At 36.7% G+C, this 17966-nt stretch overlaps 1 protein-coding gene across 2 annotated transcripts in view; it reads left to right on the top strand.

Moving 5' to 3' along the window:
- The first annotated feature begins 1558 nt into the window (after window positions 1-1558).
- LOC6035288 (leupaxin) overlaps window positions 1559-17966 on the top strand; it is a 59198-nt gene continuing 42790 nt past the window's right edge. The window contains exon 1 of one of the 2 annotated variants that reach the window (XM_038255083.1): window positions 1559-2471. In XM_038255083.1, the coding sequence (XP_038111011.1) occupies window positions 2384-2471 (88 nt within the window). In that variant the 5' untranslated portion in view covers window positions 1559-2383. The remainder of the gene's footprint in view (window positions 2472-17966) is intronic. The other variant, XM_038255084.1, reaches the window with a different exon arrangement.

Here is a 17966-nt window from a genome sequence, read left to right as displayed (position 1 = left end):
TGGTATAAGTTTGCTAAATACAGATTGAATCCAGTAGGTGGGCAAAAACTGGAGCAAGGCGAAAACTGGGTCCTCTACCCTATAAACATAAGGGGTTTGCTTACCAACATCACGATTTATCGCGATTCTACGATTTTTTTTTTGAAAATGTTACTTTTTGCGTTTCTTTTTGTTTCAACGTCCGTGTCTGTCGTGGGTGACCATGAACAGCCATGCGACGACTAACATTTAGTGGTAACACGTTTTTTTTTCGGAATTCTGAGTACGCCATCAAATCGGGCGTACTATTTTACATAAAAGTCATATTGGCAACAAAATTCTACCTCCTCACCGTTTCAGGCTGCAAATTATTGAAAAACACCTCTTTTTTCACATGTTCAAAAATGGAAGGGGTCGTACCGCCCCACCGTCACGAGATATAAAAAAAACGGACCTCGGATTCGTGATCAGGGACAAAAGTTACCCCTCAGGACAAAGTTTCACGCAAATCGAAGAGGGGTCGGAGCAACTGCTGTGCGAGTTGGCGGAGAATTACCCATTTGCAACATATTGGAAAAGTTAGGGATATCGCGAATTGAAAAATTAAAGCTAATTAGATAACACTGAGTAAACTTCATTTTTTTTTTACAAAATAAACCGAAAGTTACCAAATCGATAAGAAAATCTTTTCTCAAAATACGGCTTTTTCAACGTTTTCATAGCACTTTTGTATGGACAGCTCCTAAGTTTGTATGGAGACTTGCATGGAGAAATTAATGATGCAAAATTTCTTATTTTGTAATTTTTTTTTCGTGAAAATTGTGCAAAAACTCAATTTTCACGCAGTCCACTTTTAATTAAAATTAATGTTAAGTGTGTGTTGCGCAAAAGTGCAAATGAAAACTTGTTGTCTTATTTTCACTTAGAGCAGAGCGCATATTTTAACATGAATTTCAACTTTACCATCGAGTTCCTGAGAAAATTTTATACAAGATTCACTTCTCATCTTAATGTTTTCTTTTTAGTTTAAGAGATATTGAATTTGAAGGTTCGGTTTTAACAATTACCTAACAATACTGTCAAGACTCGATTATCCGAAGCCTCGATTATTATTTGAAATTATTCGATGTCTTCGGCTAATCTCATCTTGCCTGTATTATACTGCTATTGAAAATTTCCTTTAAAATCATTTAGTTTTTAAGTACTTTTAAAATCTGTTAAAATCCACATCCACTTGTCTCTTATCCCCCTTCATTTTCCTGAAAGTCGTTCCACGGGACACGACCACGAGAGGAACGAAATAAACTCAGAAAAAAAAAATCCAAATGAAAAGCGCGTCTCGAGCGTGTGGGTGGATGTGTGCGCGTGTGCCCGCTATATGTGTATCGGACGCCGTGAAGGAAAACCGAGGGACAATTGCCAAACGGGCCCCGACGACTGGTGGCCCGTGGCCAACCCACAAACCGTTTCGTTTGCACGAGGAAAAGTGGGAGTGGGACACGGGACGTTCTGTTGATCTCCGCGTTGATCGCGGTTCTAGTTGTCCCGCGTCTCAGTGCAGATCTTTGAACCTGCCCAGCTAGACGTTGTAGCGTTTCGATGAGTCAACATCAAAACCAAACAAGTGGTTTCCTCCGCGGCCGTTGAAAACATTGTGTCCCCTTCGGTGGCGTCTTGAGGGGCCCAGGTGCAACGGATCTCTTGGAGGTTGTTGTTGGTGTAGCAAAGTTAGGGTAAACATAGTTGCTCCTCCTTTGAGTGATTGATTTGAAAAGTTAAGAAAGGGGGGAGATTAAGGAAGTCTTCGGACCTACTTCTTGTGAAATGTGATATTTTTCTCAAATTTCTGGTGTGTTTATAACGCGGCTCTGTCTAATTATCTCAAAGTGAGCTGAAGAAGAGCTGTGAAACCTGAAGATGCGGAAGACGCGGAAAATTATTGGCCACGGCGGCTGAGCTGAACTCTGTGGACTGCCAACGGCGAAGAAGATCACTCGAAGACCGTGACTTGAGTCAAGAGTCTCGTGCTATTCAGCCAAGAAGACGACACGCCGGTAACGATCGTACGGCAAGGTTTGATGAATTTTTCGGGGAAACTATTTTTAGGAAAGTTTGATTGTGCGGTATAGAGAAGAACCTTAAGTTAATTCATTAAATGACGGTGCGGAAATAATTTATGGCGGATAAAATGGTGCATTAGTGTGTTGAAGAGAGTAGGGTGAGTAAATTAAAATTCGTGCCGTGAAAAGTGAGAAACCGTGAGCGTGAAGAACTTGTGGGTCGTAATGTTTAGAGTGGCGACTTGAGTGAAAAAAAAGTGAAGTGAACTACCAGGAGTGGGGCGTCGAACTAAATTTGATTGGTCAAGGAGCTGTGGCGGAACCGTCCGTCGGTGGCGTCGGTGATGGACAGGACGTGCTACGGCAAGTGGGACCCCGGAGCGAGGCAACCGTACCGGTGTACGCTGCGGGAGCGAGGAATTGCGCCAGGATGTGAGTTTGCGAAAAATAATACGAGGGGAAGCTTTCCGTGATTTCATGGTACTAACACTTTTAGTTTTGACGTCTAAAAAATAACTTTATCAATAGATCAGAAATCGATGCAAAACGTGTTGTAGTGCGGGTTTATCTTAGTAAAAACATAAAAGCTAAATGCCAAGTTACGTCCACTTACTGGATATGGACTATTTTCAATATTTTAGACCATTTTATTGTTGAAATAAACATACAAAAATTTTTTTTTAAAGAATGTCAACTTTTGAGAGCTAAGGCTAAACTTGATCAAAATTTGTAAGTTTAGCATATTTTCCTTGATATTTTTCCAAAAAAAATAAAATACTTCAGAATTGGCAAAAAAAAACTTAAACCAAAGCTATATTTTTTTAAATTGTGATTTTATAAAATCTAAAAACGTTGAAAAAAAAATCTTTTTTTTTGTAAAATCTAATTTGCAATCAAAAAGTACTTTAGTGAATGTTGTATAAAGCGCACCATTTTGAAGTTATATCCATTTTTAAATTAAAAAAGTGCCCAATATGTTTTCGAAGAGCTGAGAAAATTTTCTACATTTTGTTTTTTAAGCTTTTTTGCGTTAAGAGAAAAAATTGAATAATGATACTTTTCGATACTAGTGCTGAAAGGTTTAACTTTTCAGCACCTATTTCAGTGTTTAAAGTTGAACTTTTCAGCACTGGTATTGAAAATTATTAATTTCCCTATCTATTATTTTTTTCAAGTGAAAAGTAGGCCGTTTCGTCGCTCGAGATTGACAGGAAAAGTAAGCAGTGTCACGACGGAATTGCAGAAATCAATTTTTAGTGACAAAAGCAAAAAAAAAATCCTAATCTATTTTTTTCGGTGTAGTCTTCCAACGTACCTACGAAATTTTCCGAAGACGATTTTTTATGATATGGACTACTCAGCAAGAAAAGTAGTAATCCAGCTGCGTTTAAAAGGCCTGGGTGTAAAATTAATTTTGCATTATTTTATGAAATTCCGTGTAATATTACACCCTGAAACATGTAGCCCACCAGTATGGGAAACGTACTTGACCGAAATGTCAAGTTCACATATGCGTTTATCCTTGAGCAATTCTCTGAGATTTCGGTCATTCGATTTTTTCTGTATTTTTTATTGCGCAATTCTCACTAACTTGGACTTCGCACTAAATTATTGCTATCGATCGCACTATTGCGACTTGTCAAACTGGCTTGGGAAATTTTAATTTTCTCAAAAAATGATCAAAGCGAGCCGATGTTGCTCACCTATCAATCGCAATTTTAAAGTGCGAATGGCCAGTTTGGTGGAAATTGCGACTAGAAATGAAAATAAACAACTGCTGGTTGCCTAGTTTTTGGAAATTTTGTTGTCAAAAGTGCGAGAGAAAAGTGCGGGCCAAATCCAAGTTACAGTGCAAGGATCAATAATCCGGCTGAAACTTTTTTGGTGCCTTCGGTATTCCCAAAGAAGCCATTTTGCATCATTAGTTTGTCCATATAATTTTCCATACAAATTTGGCAGCTGTCCAAACAAAAATGATATGTGAAAATTCAAAAATCTGTATCTTTTGAAGGAACTTTTTGATCGATTTGGTGTCTTCGGCAAAGTTGTAGGTATGGATATGGACTACACTGAAAAAAAATGATATACGGTAAAAAAATTTTTGGTGATTTTTTATTTAACTTTTTGTCACTAAAACTTGATTTGCAAAAAAACACTATTTTAAATTTTTTTTATTTTTTGATATGTTTTAGAGGACATAAAATGCCAACTTTTCAGAAATTTCCAGAATGGGCAAAAAATCTTTGACCGAGTTATGATTTTTTATTCAATACATTTTTTTTTCAAAAAATCGAAATATTGGTCGCAAAAATTTTTCAATTTCATTTTTTGATGTAAAATTGAATTTGCAATCAAAAAGTACCCTAGTGAAATTTTGATAAAAAGCACCGTTTTCAAGTTATAGCCATTTTTATGTAACTTTTTTCAAAATAGTCACAGTTATTGATTTTTTAAAAATAGTGCCCATGTTTGCCCACCTCTGAAAAAAATATTTTTGAAAAGCTGAGAAAATTCTCTATATTTTGCTTTTTCGGACTTCGTTGATACGACCCTGAGTTGCTGAGATATTGCCATGCAAAGGTTTAAAAACAAGAAAATTGTTGTTTTCTAAGTCTCACCCAAGCAACCCACCAGTTTCTAATGTTGATATCTCAGCAACTAATGGTCCGATTTACAATGTTAAAATATGAAACATTCGTGAAATTTTCCGATTTTTTCGAAAAAAAATATTTTCAAAAAATTTAAATCAAGACTAACATATCAAAATGGGCCTTCCTTCAAAAGATACAGATTTTTGAATTTTCACATATCATTTTTGTATGGACAGCAGCCAAATTTGTATGGAAAATTATATGAACGAACTAATGATGCAAAATGGCTTCTTTGGGCATACCGAAGGCACCAAAAAAGTTTCAGCCGGATTAAAAAATACAGAAAAAATCGAATGACCGAAATCTCAGAGAATTGCTCAGTTGGAAGTTGTAGCATTATTAATGCGAACTAATAAACCAACAAAAGCAAATAAAAACTAAAAAATGAACAAGATACGTTTACGATACAAGGAAAAAAGGGAAATTGAGGGATAACCTCAAAATGCCTGAATCATGAAAACGGAACATTATTTTTTGATTTAAATTAATTAAAGACACCCATTCGATTAGAAAATCGTTTCTCATGAGTTTTACATATTCAAATACGCATTTTTTATTGTTAATAACATATGGAGATTTGTATGGGTTTTGTTAATTCATTTAATTTTACTTGAATATCTTTTCTAAAGCTAGTAAATGAATTAGTTTTTTTTTTCAAAATACGATACCTTGTATTTTGAAAAAAATCTTATTTATTTGCGAAGAGTTTATTCGAATCGATCGAACAAACTGATCCAACTGCATTCGAGCATCGATTCGATCATCAGAATCGAATGTGAAGCATTTCCCATTCGTCGAATCCTCCACTTATACCCAATTGAGTGCTGGTGCTTACCAACAGATAGCGTTACTGTGTTCGACTCGACTCAGCAAACGAAGCTTTTTTTAAACAGCTTCATTCAACTCTCGATCCAGTTTATCACCTTCTTTCTTTACGATTCGAAACCTTAATCGCAATCTCGTGTGGGTATCCCGCAGTCGATCTTAATTTGGAATTGTGGTTAACCCTTTGATTTGCCAACTATGCATATCATGGAGGTGCGAATTGCGATAGTGGGTCGTAAGGTTACTTCCTACAATTGTTTTTCTAAACGATTATTTGCTTCCTTTCTGCGCGATTGGTGGTGGTATTGACACCTACTTTAAGCTAAATACCAAACATGTTTATCCAAGCCGGCAAGCCGTTAATGGTTTATTGATAGTCTTTTCTTCTTTACACGGGATGACATCATGGTGTGTGGAACTGCTGCGAAATGCAAATAACGCCTCGTCCGTTGATTCGTCATAATCGAGTTGCTTGGTGGTATTTCTTGCAAGACGCAAGAACAAACCATTCGATTGTACTTTAGTGTGTGCGTGAGTGTACTTGATCTTCGCGAAATGATTGTGCTTTCTCTCTCTCTCTCTCTAGCGTGAAGAGGAATCCCAGGTCTAAAAAAAAGTATGCTTGCATTGAAACCGACTCCAGTTAGTCATTTCTTGATGTCGTCTCTCCGAATTTCTCTCTTTCTCACAATTGTGCTTGCCCATAAACATTTGTGTTTGAATAAACATTTACCTCACGACCTTACTCACATTGCTTCGCGTGGTTTTTTTTTACTTTTCCGGAACGGTACGTTGGTTGTAGGATTTGTTTACACTAGTTTATTTTGCAATAAGTATTGACGAATAAAGCCTAATTTCTGACTTGGAATAAATTAAAAAGTATCACAAAATGTTTGAGGCATGTACCAATTCAAGCAAAACTATGTAAACGGGCCAAAGCCGAAGTGTAAACAAACAGTCTGTCCTACTTCATCAGTGGATGTTTACATTAGGAACGAGCAAGACAGACTCTTTGTTTACACTTCGGCTTTAGCCCATTTACATTGTTTTGCTTGAATTATAAACTGCCACATATCATAATTCATGAAAACATTTTTACTTAAATTTTACCGACTTTTGTGGTTTCCATGATCACTATTTGTTGAAGTGTTAATTATTAGTAGTCAAAATTGTAAAAGAGTTTTTGGAAATGCATGCAACGAAACATCAAAATTACACGTTTTTTAAAAGAAATAATCTTGTAATGAGAATTTTATGACCATAAGATTCGATTTAAATTCATTTTTTTTTTATAAACAACTCAAACATTTAAGCACCGTGCTTTTACGATGAATTGCAACCAAATACAGCACGCGAATCACTTACACTGAAAAGCCGTCTCAGTCCGGTCTTGCCCATCGTATCTTCAGCTCAAGTTTAAGCCGCAAGTCCCAAGAAATCTCGCGCATTCTCAAATCCGACAGTAAGTTAATCGATTTGGAACACCGCAATCGAATCGCCGTGAAAATACGCCACTGTCGATCAGGTTCGGTCGTGGGAGTCCCTCGCGAGAGTCAGAGTTGTGTAGGTATTTTTTTTCGGTCTCGCGATCGCGTCAGACCGTAGACTAACCAGTAAGTCATATGCTAAACTCCACGCGATCGTCAGTTGTGCTTAGGCCGCTTCGTGGTTCGTGATTGTTTACTGGTGTCGTTCAATATCGCGGGCGATTCGCGACCGGTTCGGTAGCAAATGTTTGGAAAAGTGCTATTTTTAAGGTGAAAATCTGCGCTTCCGGAAGTTTGGCCAAATCGACGGAGTCCGGACACGTGTGAAACATTGGTTCGCGTAGGCTGTCGTCGTCCCGTGGGTTGTTCTGATCGTCAAATTGAGCAAAATCAGTTGGACAGCGAATCTGAAGTTCCAGGATCACCGGAATCCGCTTTCAACGAGAGTTAACCAATACCAATACAGAGCGGAACCATGTCTGGTAAGAATTTGTTCCCCCACCCCCCAGATTGAATCAGCCAAAAATTCCGATCCAGATTCCGGCCGATTTGTCATGGCGAAGACGCGATTCTCTCCCCGCATGACGTCATCGAAAGCCGTTCGGTGGTGGTGATCGCGGCAAGGTGATTTGCGTGTAAACACAAATGATTCTTTTAGTGGTGTTGGTGTGGTGTGCTTGAGGTTTGTTTATGTTGCACGCGATCTTCACAGTCCGGGCTGGGGCAAGTCAGCAGGTTTTTTTTTTAATCGCCTTCTTCTTTCTCCTGTGGAGTGAATTGGATTCGCCAAGAAGCACGGAGAAGTCAGGAATCGAAGATATTAAATTTGAATTATTTTTAAATTTTGATTAAAATACACGCAGGCCTATGAAAAGAAACATTGTTTTAAAGGGCGGTATTTTGGTATTGGCATTGGAAAAGGGATGGACTGCTCTCAGCATAATACGAGTGGAGAAAACCAAACAGCTGGAACCACTTGATTAGCTAGTCGAGCTGGAACTGTTGGTTTTATGAAATATTTTTAACGACATAGGTAATCATATGATTTTATGATTAAAATTGATCATAAAAAATCTTCAACATTTAATTTAATATTCACTTGTTATTTTTAAATATGAGAATAAGTTAAATTTGGTGTATGAATGTTATGTCAACTAAGGACTCGTAAATGTGTATTGACCTATTAACAATAATTAAATTTCCGAATACATAGGTCGAAAAACTTAGTGTGCCAAAAATGAATATATGTATTCCCTCTTGATGATTACCAATAATTGTTTTATCATGATTTTAATTTTTGGGTAGCAAGAGTAGTGTTGCCATTCTCATTCAAAATTATTGTTTTTGTATAATTTCAGAAAACATGACCAACATAAAATTTCACCTTATTTTTGGAATTAAATTGGAATCGATTTTATTCCTTTTTTTCTTCTTTTTCAATAGGACTTATGGTTGCCCAGCCTATGTCTGATTTTTCATTAGTTGATTCAGAAAAATTTGAATTACTTTGTCTAAGAAGCTTTGCAGATTAGAAGTCTGGTTGCTGGGATACAGTCACATATGGGAAATAAACAGGAAAAACAAGTTTTTTTTGCACAGTAAAATATGTGTAAACCTCTTTTATGATGACTGAAAGAGTGACAATATAACGGAAAAGTTGTGAATTTACACAATGTTGGAGGTAAAATTACACATTTTTTCTGACTGTGTGTTATAGCTTTAATAGCACTGTCAACTTTCAAATGTCAATATTTCAGCAACTATTGATCTAATTTTTAAATATAACTTCCGTGAAATTTTCTGTTCTTTCTAATAAAATATTATAATTTTTTTATCAAGACAAACAAATGATAAGGCAACACTTTCCGCAAGTCAGTGTAGGTTTTAAATTTTTGAAGCAGACATTCTCGTAAGTTACTCTTTTGGCAATAAAAGTCGTAGTTTCCGAGATATCGGCATTCACAAGTTCAGGTCTATTTGGACGATAACAAAATGACTATTTTTCCCCGTTTATATCCCTTTTTTGTGCTTATTGGATTTTTTTAAATTTATAAAATAAGTTTGAGCATTATTCTATTGAAAAAGCTAAACAAAAACTGCATGTCTAAATTTAATTTTCAAAAGGTCTTATCTGCATAGGAAACCCATGATGGATAGGTTGTCTTGAAAATTTAATCTAGATATTATAAATTTACTAAAATAATTTATTAAAAAAAACATTCAGGTGAATTTACCATGAAAGCTTTAGGTGTACTTTAGGAACATTTGTGCAATTATTTTTCGATGCTAAAATTAATTTTTAATCTAAAAATCACCGAAAATGTTGTTTGGCCCATGTTTTTTTTAATTAAAAAAAATATATTTCGAAATGGCAGCACTGCCAAACAAATTATGTTGTTGCTAGGCCGTATCTCAAAAGTTTAATTTTTTTATCCTTCAAAACATATCTAGAAATAAATAAATCATGAATAATGTTTTTGCGAAAGTAGAATTGTTGTTGTGAAAAGTAGAATAATAATGGGTAAATTTGTATGGATGAACCAATGATACAGAATGGCCTCGTTAGTCATAGTGAAGGACTCTGCAAAGTTTCGGCAAAATGTAAAAATACAAACTTTAATCGATGGTTGTAACTCTGGAAAATAGCTGCATATTTGTAAAATGAAAAAAAAAAAAAATACTCTGTTTAAATTTAAAATTTTTACACAACGGTTTAGATTTTCAAGCACGTTTTTTTTTGAGAAATTTTTGCTGTTTTTTTTACATGGTTTTAAAAACATGATAACTGTTTTTTTTATGATTTATGCTTAAGTAAATGAGGATTGAAGTTCAAAATAAAATTTGTTCAAATAAATTGTGAATGAAAATGTTTCATAATCCACAGGTTTTTTTTTGAAAATTTTATTACATTGTAATTTTTGAGTTCTTCAATTAGTTCTTCAAATTGTGTTTATTGAGAATATTTATTTTTACTTAAAGTATTTTTGCATTTTTATAACCAAACGGTTAAGTGGGGTTGATATTGTTAACATTGTTAAAAAAGTGTAGTTTTTTTACTCAAAAATCAGAACCAGTGATTTATAGAATTAAATTAAATTAAATTGTATCAAAAAAGAATGAAATTCCATCACAAATTTCACACCATCTGCTAGATCCATCCCACAGCAACCTGTTGCTGCCTCTAGAACCTAGTGTGTTCAACATTTCTTCAACACTGCCAGCTACCAGCACCCATCCGGTCCAGCTGTTTACGAGCTTAATCGGACCGCGTTGACAGTTTACTAGCACCGGGTGCCAAAACATGGTCCGTCTTTCCGTCACCAGAGCGCACTGCAGTAGCAGATGCAAGTGTTTTGTAAGGCCGTTTTCATCAACAACCTGAGCGCAGTGTGGGGTTGTTTAGAAGAAGCTTTGATGTATTTTTTTCGTTGCCTACCTGCTTCAGCTTCTGTTTCCACCTACGACGATTTCTGCCATAAAGTTCCCTTCTAGCTTCGGGTGGGGGTGATCGCAACTGGTGACGCAATTTCAACTTCGTCTTAGTCGGCTGGACCTGTTTCATCGGGAAGAATATGGTGGTAATTTATCGTCTATAGTGTCTCCAAATTAGTTCCTTGCCGAATGCAAATCTAATAAATTTTCGGAATGGTGCATATCTGTTAGATTATTTTAATTTATTGCAGTTTTGTGCTTATTTCGTGTTTTTTGGGAGAACGATTATGGAGAGGAGTCCAAATTTTTAAGAAGTTCTGAATAACTTAAGATTAGATTACGGAACTGTGGAGTTTCCTAATGTGAAGAGTCTCAACATCGCCTGATGAATGACCTGCGAAGATAAAAGTGTTACAAATTCCGTACAGCGTTTCGTCGTATCGGGCCTGATTTATGGTAAGGGTGGCATGAATTTCTCTTGGCTTTGTAACATTTCCTAACACGAGGGACTCCAAAAGAAGTGCTCCGTGATTGACAAACACCAGTATAACCCACGTTGATGGGCATCTGTCCAAGTCGGTCACGAAGATCTGGCGAGGGTATAGATTTTTCCAGTCCATAAACGGTGCGTAGTTCACTTTCTATATGTTGATTCAAAAGCATCAAACGTGGACATGCTCTCCGATGCCGTGTGCGAAGATCTGGATCAAGGCCTTGAACTTCCGTTTCGGGCCAGCCAGCCAGCGTATCAGTAATGATGAAGAGCACAAAAAGTGCAGCGCAAAAACGGAGTGAAAATGACGCTCCAAACATAAATCATCTCCGTCGTCGTCGACGAGGCTGTTGACGATCTCCTTCGCGGAAAAACATGTGTATTCGTTGCTTCGTCGAAGAATGAAACAAACTCGTCGGTATTAATGTGCAAAGTTGTAGGCATGCACTTGTTTCATTCACAAAAAGAGCATCGCGCAGAGTCGCGGTGTCTGCTTGTATGGAATTTCATTAATTAACCCGTTAGCCACTACAGAAACTACATTCTAGAGTGTTTGAAGTTGTGAAACAAATTGAATTAAAATTTCTGCACCCTTTCTTGGCAGCTTGTTCTAACCCACCATATGGAAAGCTCATTTGTTTATAATTAGAATCAAATTAAACAAAATCCTGTTTGTCCGCGGTCATCCCATTAGCGTACCGTTCTGTTTTTGGTTTCTTTCTAATTAATTCGAATTTGCCGGCTGTATCAACAGTTTCTGCAGAAATATATGTTTCTAAATGATGACTGTTTTTTTTTGCTCGCTTTGATATTTGATTTTGCGGGTTTCACCTAACGACGATGACGACGATCTTTGAGTAAACCTGATCTGTTCGTTGTCGATGTCGGCGGTGAATCGTACATGGTAGACCGACTAAAACGGTGGAGCTGTATGCGACTGTACTGTTGTGGCAAAGGGTTGTATTTTATATTTTTTATTAGCATAATATATGATTAGTTGGAAATAGATCCCTTATGTTATGTAACAGGTCAAAGGGCCATATAAAATTATCATTAGCAATTCTTCAACACTGAAAAACAAACTGAAGTAAAAAATTTGGTTTCGCCCCGTTGAAAAGTTAATACGGAATTGTCCTCATCAATAGCTACAACTTTGCCGAAAATAACAAATCGATCAGGAAATTCTTTCAAAAGTTATAGATTTTCGAATACTAACGTACCATTTTTATAATAGCTACCAAAATTGTATGCAGACTTGTATGTGAGAACTAATGACACAGAATGGCTTATTTGGTCCCCACAAAATTTGCGTCAAATAATATAAAAAAATAAAAATAGTCAAAATCGGCTGATTTCGTAGAGAATTGCTCACATACAAATAGAGCCTAACATTTCAAATGGAGCATTTCTCTACGTAATCGGTCTCTATTCCCTTGTGGAACACCAATCAGTGAGGTACTCCTGGATATTAGCTCCTGAAAAGTGCTTAAAAAGTGCAAAAATGCCTCACGGCAAGAAAAAGAGGCGGTCCTCACCAGCAGGATCGGCAGATTTGAAGAAGCTAAAGAATGCCGAAGCGCTACCTGCAAAGCCAGGCAGTTTGAGCAAGGACGCTCAAAAATTGTCTGGAAACCAGTTCGCTACCCTCCCTGTGGACGTGAGCGAGAAGGAAGAATTTGAACGACGAGAAAAATTGCCACCCATTTTTTGTGAAAACATCGTCATCGGATTCGGTGCGAAAGTGGCTGACCGGGTTTATCAAATCTGGTGCTTTACGAGCTTCCATTCGCTTGTGTGCTGATGGACTCAAAATTCTGCTACCTACCAGAAAGGATTACAACTACGTTCGGGATTTCCTGAACAACACAAAGATTGAATACTACAGTCATGACGATCCAGGTAAACGCCCCATGAAACAGGTCCTCCGAGGCCTGTACGACATGGATGTGAGTGTGCTGAAAGAAGAGCTTAAAACTCTTAAGTTGAACGTGATCGAAGTCTTCAAGATGACGAGACACAACAAGGACATCAAGTATCGTGATCAACTGTACCTGGTTCATCTCGAGAAAGGATCGACAACGCCGTCTGAGCTGAAACCAGTTCGGGCAATTTTCAACATCATCGTGACTTGGGAACGTTATCGTTCAGTGCACCGTGACGTGACGCAATGTTCGAACTGCTTGCAGTTTGGACATGGTGGAAGGAACTGTTTCATCAAGAGTCGTTGTGCAACCTGCGGAGGTGAGCACAAAACTCAAACTTGCGAAACAATCAACGAGAACATCGAAGCGAAATGCTTCAATTGCGGCGGCGACCATTCTACCAAGAATCGAAGCTGCCCAAAACGTGCTGAGTTTGTAAAAATTCGGCAGCAAGCGACGACGAGGCACCAACCAAATCGTCGCAAAACACCACCAGCATACACGGACGTGGATTTTCCTGCTTTGGCGTCACCTGGAGCAGGATCTACTCGAGTGGTTCCAAATCTGCAGCCATTGCCGTTGAATCAGCGGCAAAAAGTTGCAGAGCATACAACACCTCCAGGCTTCAGTCAGCAACCGAGGGAAAACCAACCAACATCAACGGGTGAAGGCAGTAGTGACCTGTTTTCATCACAAGAACTTTTGAACATTTTCATCGAGATGACAACAACACTGCGTGGTTGCAAAACTCGCCAGGAACAAGTAAGAACGCTTGGAGCATTCATCTTAAAATACAGTTCGTAGTTTACTCGTTCTAGTGATTTTGAATATTTCAATGAATTTATTTTTTTTAGTTTTAAGTTAGGATTAGTTGTTAATGTGATTTTTTTTTTCTTTTTTACCCAAATGTATTCAATTCAATGCAATAATGTAAAACAATTTGAAGCAAATAAATAAATGTGATCAGTTAATAATAAAACGAAAAATACAACAAAGATGAAGAGCATTAGGCCATACCACTTATCATGTAAATGAAATGTAATTATTATAAGAATGTTCAATAAAGACATATTTAATTTCAAAAAAAAAAATTTACGTAATCGGTCTTTTTTCTTTAATTTTAATTTTTGTATTTTTTAATCCGGCTGAAACTTTTTTGATGCTTGCGGTATGCACAAAGAAGTCATTTTGCATCATTAGTTCGTTCATATAATTTCATATGAATACAAATTTCGCAGCTGAGCAACTCTCTACGAAATCGGCCGATTGCGACCATTTTTATTATTTGTATTTTTTGATTTGACTTAACCCTCTACTGCCCAAATTTTTTTTTCGAAAATTTTTATTTTTCCCGTGTTTAGGAGGTCATTTTGAGCAACTTTTGTTCTACGAAAAAACTTCACTTCTTTTGTTTTATATTTTTCTTGTTTTATTTTTAGTATTTTAATTTTCATTTATCTTGTTTAGTTTATGTTTGTTTTTGGTAGTATTTGGCCTTTTCTACCACCTCCTATCATTACATTTTGCCTATCTAATTTTTTCATGTTTTTACAGTCACTTTTTCAATTTTTTACTTATTTTTCACTTTTTTCTGCTATAGAATGGCACCATTATCATTTATATTGTGAACAAATGCGTAGAGGCATAGTCTGGGACACTACAAAAATTACTGCATACTTATGTTTACTTAAAATATAGGAAATGTTAGTAAAAAACACAGCCAAAGTTTACCCCTAAAAAAAATGATATTTTTAAAAACATTGGCAAAGCCACATAAAACAAGCAAAACTTTCAACCCTAAAATTTTCTAAAATTTCAAGAGTTCTTCTTTCCAATGCACTTTAAAGATTAAAAATTGGTTGAAAAATGGATTTTTGGCGATTTTTCAGATCGAAGCCCGTCTAAAGGCAGGGTTAGGTTGTAGAGGGTTAAACTTTGTGGGGGTCTTCCCTATGACCAAATAAGCTATTTGGCTTCATTGGTTCACCCATACAAGTCCCCGTACAATTTTGGCTGCTGTCCATACAAAAATGGTATGTAAATATTCAAACAGCTGTAACTTTTGAGTGAATTTTCTGATCAATTTAGTGTCTTCGGCAAAGTTATAGGTATTGTTGAGGACTTTTGAAAAAAATAGGTAAACGGAAAAAAAATTGAAGATTGTGACAGTGATTTTTGGAAAAAATCGAAGTTTCATGCAAAAACAAGTTTGACATTATTTTTTAATGCAAAATTGAATTTGCAATCGAAAATTACTTTACAGATTTTTTGATAAAGGGCTCCGTTTTCAAGATATAGCCACCGAAAGTTTGATTTTAGCGAAATATTTGCAGTTTTTCAATTTTTAAAAATAGTGACCATAAGTGACTATTTCTAAAAATATTTTTTTTGAGAAGTTCAGAAAATTTTCTATAAAATTGTCTAAGAGACATTAAAGATTGGACCTCGGGTTGCTGAGATAGAGTCGCTTTAAGAAAAAGAAACACGAAAATTGAAGTTTTCTTAATCTCACCAAAATAACCCACCATTATCTAATGACGATATCTCAGCAACTAATGGTCCGATTATCAATGTTAAAACATGAAAAACAAAAATTATTGCTTATGTTTGTCCACTTTTGAGAAAAATATTTTTGAAAAGCTGAGAAAATTCTTTATATTTTGCATTTTGAACTTTGATGATACGACCCTTAATTGTTGAGATATTGCAATGCAAAGGTTAAAAAACAGGAAAATTGATGTTTTCTAAGTCTCACCCAAACAACCCACAATTTTCTAATGTCGATATCTCAGCAACTTGTGGTTCGATTTACAATGTTAAAATATGAAACATCAGAGATCCGGCCTAAAAAAGTGTATAAATAACACTTAAGTGGTTATAAATTTTGATAGGGTTGTCAGATGTGTAACGATTTAGATTCATTGGAAAAGGTCTTTTGATTACCTATACAAAGACAGGTCGCATGGTAGATCCGGACAACGTTTTCATCAAAATATTTGAGATCCGGCCTCCGAAATGTGCATAAATAACACTTAAGTGCTTAAAACTTTTAATAGGATTGTCAGATCTTCATCGGGCTTGTTGGAAAGGTCTTTTAATTACCTTTTTATGTATAGCATGACGGATTTTCTTACAAAAACCACCCTTTTTACAATCTTCCGAACTTTATTCGAAGTCGTTTTTTTAGCATAACTTTTGAAGTACTTTACTAAACTTCATAATATTAACTAGGGTCTTGTGGGGCCCCAAGACGGATCGAATGAGACCAAAACGGTCGAAATCGGTTCAGCCAATCCGGAGATAATCGTGTGCATATTTTTCGGTGCACGGACTCACATCCAGACACACGCACAGACATTTTTTCAGAATTTGATTCTGAGTCGATAGGTATACGTGAAGGTGGGTCTACGAGGTCTAATAAAGAAGTTCATTTTTCAAGTGATTTCATAACCTTTCCTCATTGAGGTGAGGAAGGCAAAAAGTGAAGTTAAAAATTACAACAAAAAAATTTACCGTGTATCCATACGTACAACTTTGCCGAAGACATCTAATCGGTCAAAAAATTTCTTCAAAAGATACAGATTTTTGAATTTTCATACATCATTTTTGTATGGACAGCTGCCAAATTTGTATGGAAAATTATATGGACAAACTAATGATGCAAAATGGTTTCTTTGGGCATACCGAAGGCACCAAAAAAGTTTCAGCCGGATTTAAAAATTCAAAAAAAATCGAATGACCGAAATCGCAGAGAATTGCTCAATGGGAATTTAACTTTTGTACACTCTTATTTACATCTCTTTATCCCTTTCACTCTTGTTTACAAAAATTGTGTGCCTTAATGAAACGAATGGCACGAAATGTGCAGATTAATAGAAATAAGTTTCACAATTTCATCCCTGATCTTTTCCCTGCAACAGCAATCTCCCGCCATCTCTCGCGCTCAGCGTGATCTCCCGACATCCAATCTGTAGATCTGTCACCGATCTCTCTGTTTATGTCGTCCCACTATCACGGGGCACTTTTGACCAATCCTCACTCCTTATACTCCTTCTTCTTCTGGCAGTGCAGTCCATTCCATTCGGAGTTGCCAATTGACGCGGTCGCGTCTTCTCTAAGACCGCTGCTGCCGTGACGAATTATTTGCGATTTTCGCTCCTCTCGTCGTCGTCGCGACGTCTTTTCTCTCACTGCTGCCAGTCAGTAAAGTTTGCTCGCTCGGCGGTTGCTTACGGGGTCGGTCTACGTTTTAGCACCCAGTTCGGTGGAAACTGCGATCTTTGTCGTGTTTCGTCGCTACAGTTGTCGCAATCGTCCGTTCGGTAATCGCCGTTGACTTGGAACTTACGGAAAATCGCGGGTTTTCACTGGTTTCAAGTTTGGAGGTTTTGCTAGTTTTTCATAAAAATCAGACTTTGGTACTTAGTTGTGGCCAAAAACTTAAAGATCACTTTTGAGTTTCGAAAAAAAAACATTCAGAAAGCTGTCCTAAGTGACTAAGAAGTGCTTTGCAATAGTGGAAATCTCAGCTGATTTTCTCGTTCGAGCTCCCGAAGATTCCAGCGATTTGATCAACAGCACAGATTTGTCTCACAACCATAAAGAAGAGAAAAATAAAATCTCAAAGTGTGCTAAAACGTCAAGATAACGACGACGTAACCGACACATTCGAACTAAGCGCGCGGTGGCGGCGGCGAGATAACAGCAAAATGTGCCGAGTGTATTTGTGAAGAAAAAAAAAGAGTCTAAAATCTTTGAGTAAACCAAAAAAAACACACAGACAAGTGCAAAGAGTCGATTAATGTAAACGCCAAAACTAATTTTAGAAAACGCGCGCGCGTACCTCAAAAACAAAAACAAAACCGTGTGAAAAGTGTGATTTTTGCTCTTTCTTTCGTTTTTCGCGTTTTCAATTTTTATTTCATGGTTTGTTATTGAGCCGTCCACCGAAAACCTTTTGCGCTCATCTCGACTTTCGACTCTCCAAATTGGTTGCATGTGTGATCTTTGGGTGGGCAAGGGCGAGCAAGAGTTTTGCTACTTTATTTGAGATCAGTTCGGTTTGTGGTTTCGCGGACAGTGGGTTGATGTCGTTAATTTTGAGTATTTTTTTGTAT

The sequence above is a fragment of the Culex quinquefasciatus genome, chromosome 2, assembly GCF_015732765.1.
Source record: "Culex quinquefasciatus strain JHB chromosome 2, VPISU_Cqui_1.0_pri_paternal, whole genome shotgun sequence".
Classification (NCBI taxonomy): domain Eukaryota; kingdom Metazoa; phylum Arthropoda; class Insecta; order Diptera; family Culicidae; genus Culex; species Culex quinquefasciatus.
The sequence above is the reverse complement of the archived record's forward strand: the minus strand, read 5'-3'. Positions and strand labels throughout refer to the sequence as shown.